At 52.0% G+C, this 6991-nt stretch overlaps 1 protein-coding gene across 1 annotated transcript; it reads right to left on the reverse strand.

Moving 5' to 3' along the window:
• Nucleotides 1-439: 439 nt before the first annotated feature.
• Nucleotides 440-6664, reverse strand: CBLN2 (cerebellin 2 precursor). The gene is made up of 3 exons (XM_053912252.2): nucleotides 6230-6664; nucleotides 3262-3381; nucleotides 440-3011 (listed from the first exon to the last, which is right to left on the reverse strand). Exons 1-3 carry the CDS (start codon nucleotides 6542-6544, stop codon nucleotides 2814-2816), a joined length of 633 nt encoding a protein of 210 aa, XP_053768227.2. The 5' UTR covers nucleotides 6545-6664; the 3' UTR covers nucleotides 440-2813.
• Nucleotides 6665-6991: the final 327 nt, after the last annotated feature.

Below are 6991 nucleotides of genomic sequence, written 5' to 3' on the forward strand. Positions count from 1 at the left end.
CCCCACCATAGCCTTGTGAGCTGGGCAGAGGTCACCGTCCCCACTGGACAGATGGGGAAACTGAGACTTGGGGGGTGGAGCTGCTCAAACGGAGCTGCACACATTACACGTGCCTCCTTTTTTCTAATTAAAGGAAAATCTATGTCACGTTTTGTTCTGACCTATGTATTTTTGGTACACAGGAGCTGCATCTCCCTCCGGGACCCTTGGCCAAAGGGGCCCCAGGCAGACGTGAAGTGAGGCACAACTGCAGAAGCTCGCTGTCTTCTTCCTAATGCAGACTTCACATCTGGCTCACGGGAAAAAAAAATGAAAGAGTGAAATAAACAGAATGAAGCATTTTACCTGACGTAAAATAAACTCCTGAAATATTTATTTTTATATCAGTCCATTTAATAACTTATTTATCAGACAGTATAACCAAATGACAGCCTTATGTAATAAAGTTGTAAATACAAAGAAATAACGTGTATACCATATTTATAAGCAATAAAAATACGAAGTACTCATATATCTTTCAGTCTCTGAAGTGCGATGTTGTCCTCTAAGGAGGTTTGCTGTTGATTTTAACTCTAACAGAAGGTTAAGGGAAGGAGAGCAAAGGACTAACTAACTAAAGGTGATGAGACAAGAAAAAACAGGAGCCAGCTTCCTGCTGTTTGTATCAGCTGCATTCGTAACCGAGCTCTCGCTCAGAAGGATCCCTGTGCCTCGCAGAGCCCAGACGCCCCAGATGCCTTCCGGTGGGTGTCTCTTCATACCCCGCCCCTCATAAAACGTAACAGCATCTTAATTCAAATTTAGTTCTGCATCCTACTGTTCTTTTCACCAAAGGCCAGTGAAATGCAGACCCTCAGTCCAACCATAGCTTTTCATTCACATAACCCGCACTGCGTGTCTCTCTGGAAAATGGGGCCCAATGCTGTTCCACCCTCACATGTACATTAGTGGATTCTGTATCTTCAAATGTCAGCTTCCTTTAATCCCTGGTCTCTGGTTGAAATATTTCATTGGAACTTGAACCATGTCAATGGTTATATATGCTAAAAAGCAGATTGCCTTATCCCAAAAGCATTTTGAATGCTACCTTTTTGCACATATCTCCCCCCAAATTGTCCTGTGTGAAAAATATTATGTACAGATAGAATTGTTTGAGGTGTGCATCTTCCATCTAGACCCAGACCTGTCTAGACCTGCATGCAGAGGTGTGTTTGTGCCTGTGTTTTCTAAACAGGCAGGGTAGGGATTCACATCCTGCTAGTCCTTGACCCTTGACCGATACTTACACACACTCTGAGAGATGGGAGACGATGTGAAGGGAGAAGAGCAAGCCAGACATCGAACCCATTTATTCTCAATCTTAAGTTATGAGTTTTTATCATCAATATTTTGGTTACATTGTTACACAAAGGACAAATGAACGTTCGGTTTGAGGTCTCTTCTTTGACGGCTTTGGGATTAGTGACATGTCCTTGGCAAAGGAATCCTGTACCCATCAATTCTCAGATGAATTTTAATAATATCGTTGTACAAGGTGTCAACACAGGAAGGATTTGAGAACCAGCTCCCAGGGTGCCTCTGGCCACTAGCTGTAACTACCATGGAGATGCAGAGAGGCTTCCAGCCAGGGGCACACCCCAGGAATGGCCACGCCCCTTTCCTGGGCCAATCAGAAGGGCATCTTGGGGAGAGCACTGTCCTGTCGTCTTTGAAGCTTCTGATCCTAGGTGTGCTCACTTGGAGTGGATCCCAATCAAGAAGCATGCTGCTGGGAAGACCCAGGTCCCTCAGCCAGGGAGCCATGTATTCAGGAGACTGGGTCACGCAGCTCCTGCTCTCAGCTTACGTGACCCCGGCCACCCAGGAACATCAGTTGCTCACCGTATTCCAGAAAGTAAATTAAAAACCAAAACACCCAGGTTGTTAGTTCTAAAGGTGCCTCTGAGAGAGTCTCTTTGAAAGAAGCAGTGTGATTGTCCATTTGTCATTTTTACTTTGATATGCAGGTAACTTTTGTTTGGTTTGGCCTCATCCAAAACAAAATACACAGGTATACTCTTGCTTTGTTTGGTTTGGTCTCATCCAGGAATTCAACATACATGTTCTCTCCCTCACCCCAGCATGAAGAATAAAAGCAGGGTGAGGAGGGAGAGCTGAGCGAGGACACAAAAGTAAAGCTTTTCGAGGAAAACACACACACACACACAGACAGTACAGAACAAGAGTCGCAGTCCCATCGTGCAAAATTTGCTTCTCCAGATAAAGCACTTCTGGACAGGTTCACAATGCCCCCTTCCCCCTCCCGAGTCCCCCCATCCTCCCCAGGACACACACAGAACGAAAGCGATGCCATCCTTTTTCTTAAGGCTGAATAGACACACAGAGACCACTTTGCAGGCCGGCCGTGGGGTGACTTGCAGGGCTCCTGCTCTGACTGCCGCCGGGGACCTGTAGTCAGCCCATTCCGAGGTCTGGGCAGGGCAGCGATACGGCGTCCAAACAAACGGAGAAACGCCAGTGGTCCCAACAGTAAAATCCCAGATCGACTTTACAATCACAGGTACAAATTGCTCAGATCAATAACGCCATTTCTCCTGAAGACCTTGTCATCTAAAACTAATTAGAGGCCAGGTTCCCGAGGAATGGTCAATAGTCAAGGAAAATACTGGAGATTTGGAAGGAAATCATTCTTGTACCACGACGGTCTGATGGAATTTGAAAACAAGTCGTCCTGGTTTGGCCAAGTTCCGGGGGTGAGGGAGGGTGGATTCCTGGGTCCCCATGGCAACTTCCCAGCCGCCCCAGCTCTGCCTTTATAGAGGGAACACCAAGAAGCCGGAGAACGTAGAGTACTTCCAGCCTCCCATGAGGTTGCCCCGCTCCAGTTTGAGGTGCACTTTGTCCTCCCTCTCCATCAGCAGGAGGACCCCATTGCTGGCCGCTTCTCTGGTCACATCCTGGTCTCCCGCGAAGGCTGAGATCACTGGGTAGCCATTCTGCATTAAACTGACCTACAATGCAGAGAGTAAAGCTCAGCAGACCACGCAGGGCCACCTGTTCTCACAAGCCTGTCCTCTGCTCCCCCACGCCTGCCCCACCCTTTCCATGGAGGCCATCCCTGGGGCCTGACCCAGAGGACCCAGCTGGGTCCTGGCCCCAGGTGCCAGCCAGCCCCAGGGATTCACAGAGGGGGTGAGAGGGTCTGCAGCAATGGGGGACAAGCACCCAAAGCTGAAAGGTCCAGCTTCCAGAGCTACCCACCTGGATGGTCTGTCTGTTGTACACTTTGACCACGTGGAAGCTGAAGCTATAAATCCCTTTTCTCGGTGCTACAAATATACTGGAGGCGAGATCGAAATGGTTGCCAATGTTTACTAACACCTGAAAAAGAAGAAGGAACACAGCACCGACATAGCGAGCACCGCCACCCGGCCCCTGAACATGTGATCAGACAGGCACAACCGTGACCCCGGGTCCTCTGTGCCCAGCCCAGGGGGCTGTGGGGGAGGGGCTGCCGGAGTGAAAACGCCTACAGGGAAGTGATCAAGTGATCGCACAGGTATCCTAACAGATGGTGATGCATAAAGTCTTTTTACAGTATGTTCATTTATGAGTTGCAAAGGGGGTGTGCCAATTTTGTTCGTGGGGTGCAGGGCAGAGAGAAAGGAAGACGGCAGGGTCAGTAAACAAGCTGGGAATTGAGCCTGTTCAGAGGTGTGTGGGATTGACATGGAGCTGTGAGCGGGCCAGACCGAGTGGGTGCAGAAAGGGCTGTGGGGCAAGAGGCCAATGAAATGCAATCACGTCCCTCAGCTGAAGCTGGGGACCTAACTTCCCCTGCTCCGGGACAGAAGGGACTACATGAAATTTGGGTCTCCGTGTTCCCCCAGCCCCAGCATGCACCCTGGCAGCATACAGTAGGTGCTCAATAATGGCTGCTGACTGAAAGACTACAGTCCATGAATACAGGCTGTGCCTGCTCTCCTCTCTCTCCCCTGAGTGTCATTGGCTTCCTTGGATGAGCTATGATGTCATGTAATGAGCCTGAATAAACAGCAGGAGAGTCCTCACAGCAGCTTGCACACCTTTGGCTCAGCCCCAGAAATTCCAATACATGCGAGAATAACGACCAATCCAGCCACGGGACCTGAGGTCACATGGCCCCACAGATGGCTTTCCTCAAATCAGAGCGGATGGGAGCACAGCATCATGAGCAGAACCTGAAGGAGGGAGGGTCCCCCATGGAAACCCAGTTCTCCTTCAGATGCTGAAGACGAGGTTGGGCTGCTCCGCCTGGATCCTGTTCCCACTCCCACTCCCACACATGCATAACCTGGATGAGCACACCAGAATGGCCTGCCTGGTGTTCCCAGCTTTTAAGACAAACAGCCAGCAACAGCAACACAGCCCTAGATGAGAGAGCCTGTCATCTGTTCAGAAAATAAATGTCATCTGAATACATTTTGCGGTGATTTCTTAGGCACTCGCGGTAGATGAATAACACACAATTCCCGGAGCGCTGTCAACCGCTGCCACAAGGACGACTGCGGGCAGCACTCCGGAGCCAGCCGGCACCGGAGCCGGGGCGCCACCTCATCCCCCGTCTGTGGGGCTCACACGGACACAGGGCTCTGTGGTTAAAGACAGCAGGGCACCCTCTTCTCTGCCTCCCCAAGGCTGTGTCTCAGGTGGCCTTACGATGCTTCAAAGAGAATGAAGTGTTTTCCATTCAAGCCCTCAGAGCTGCTGCTTCCTACTCTTTAATGCAACTCTTCACCTCAGTTTTAAATTCAGGACCCTGGTGTAGAGGCAAGAACTCCCAACCAGCTCAGAAAAGCAGGCTGTTTCTCCCTAACCGGGAAACTGGGGACACCCCACTCAACCCGCCCGGCCACAGGCTCTTCATCCACAACACGAGAACCCTGCTCCCACTTATCCTGCCCTGCATCACCGATTCCTTGACACCCAGATGAAACGATGGACGTACAAAGGCTGTGAAACTATTTGCAGGACATTGGAAGGTGAATTATTCCAACTACCTAGTTCTTGTCATCCTCTTGATTTGAACATAATTAAAGTAAATATTTTTGTGTCTTGTAAACAAAAACAGATTAAAGACAGACTCCCTCCCACCACCATTCCAAATCCCCCAAAATTTCAAGTATGTACACACTTCCTAAGACAAATGAACACGCTGGCCTACAATGAGGCAGCTGTGTGTGTGTGTGTGTGCAAGTTTATCGGCACTCGGGTGTGAGAGCCAGTTGGAAGGAAAGTCCAAGTGTGTACACTTGATCCCATGTGCTGTCGCAGCCAAGAGAGCCCCATTTGAGAGAAGCATTTTGTCAAAAAGAAGGGACTGATGAGTTCAAGTTTGGAGAGCACTATTCAGTTTCCCATTTGTTTCTGAACAGCAGCAGAAACCAATGGGGTAGACACAACAGTAAGGTCACAACCTCTAATCCTGAGCAGCCACGAGCCTGAGAAGGGACTGCCAAAGTAGGATCATGCTGAGGACGCTCTGGCTCTGACCCACGTGGGAGAAGTTAAGTGGGCTAGGACAATTCAAGTCATTGGTCTTTTTTTTATCCCTATAACCGCACTACATATTGATACGTTGTAGATATCACATCCGTAGATTACATTGTGTATACTGTTCTCACCACATATTGCACTGATGTAACCACAGGCTCTTTCGTATTTATATAATCATCCCTGCTCCTTCCCCCACATTCTTGCCTACTTAATGTTCTTGGAGACAAGTACCCTCAGTCCCTTGCAAAATAAGCAATAGGTACATCTTTTCTGAGCATCGGCTGAGACCTCCTAAGAGCCAGACTTCCTGGAGCCTGGGGAGTTACAAACGCTCAGTCTCTGGGTCACTGAAGCCTATCCGCGACAAATGACAGCCCCACAACACCGAAAAAGAAAATGGGCAGTTCCCTTTGGGAAGTACATTTCTAATCTCTTCACTTTTCTGGGACTCTCAGTCACCCAAGTGCCACCTGAGCTGGCAGTTGCAAAGACGCTACAATGTGAGAAGGGGAAATGGCCAGGAGAGCTCACCAGAAACAGGAGAGAGAAGGGAGAGGGACAGGGCGGGGCAGAGAGGAGGGAAGAGGAAGAGCCTGGACCTCCAGGTCCGGGATACTGGAGCATCCCGGCCAGAGCGCCCGGGCCCCTGTCCTCCCTCGGGAGGGAGGCACAGTGCGCAGACCTGCCGGCTGACCTGGTCGAAGTAGATGGTCATGGTGCGGTTGCTCATCTCCGACGGCTCGTGGTTGGTGCTCCGTGTGGCGGAGAAGGCCACCTTGGCGCTTCCGGAGCGCACGGAGATGCCCAGCGAGGAGGTGACGGCACCATCCGCTGACGGGCTGGAGTCGCACACCACCAGACACTTGCCCTCCAGCACGATGGGCTCCGTGTCATTCTGAGCCCCCACCGGGCAGCCGGCAGGGAGCAGCAGCAGCAGCAGGGCCAGCGCCGCCCCCAGGCAGGAGCTGCAACCCGCTGGATCGCGCAGCGCCCCCCGGAGCCGGGGCATGGTTAGCGGCGGCCTGAGGAGGCCCCAGCCGGGCGCCGGTATCCGGCCTGGGGCGGGTGGCACAGGGAACAGCGCCAGCAGGGGTAGAAAGAGCGCAGGCAGTCCAGCGACACGCGGGGCCCGGCGTACCCTCCTCTGGCCTTGGTCCACTGCTGTGATGGTTAAGGCCAGGGTGGTCCTCAGGAGAGAAGCGCCAGCAGACCTGCCAGGGCAAAGAACCCAAACCCTTAGACTGGGAGGTGAAGCTGTGCGGGGAGGGGGTGTGGGGGCGGGGGGTGGGGGGTGCAGGTGCCTGCGGCGCAGCGCTGGGCCCCCTCGCTGGAGGTTACCCTCTTGGTCCCGGGCACAGCCAACCCCCCTCCCCACCGGCACAACAGGTTCCGAGAACGCCCCGGCACCCTGGGCAGGACACCCCTGAAAGCTTCCCCCGCAGGGAGCCCTGGGTGG

The sequence above is a fragment of the Desmodus rotundus genome, chromosome 10, assembly GCF_022682495.2.
Source record: "Desmodus rotundus isolate HL8 chromosome 10, HLdesRot8A.1, whole genome shotgun sequence".
Taxonomy (NCBI): domain Eukaryota; kingdom Metazoa; phylum Chordata; class Mammalia; order Chiroptera; family Phyllostomidae; genus Desmodus; species Desmodus rotundus.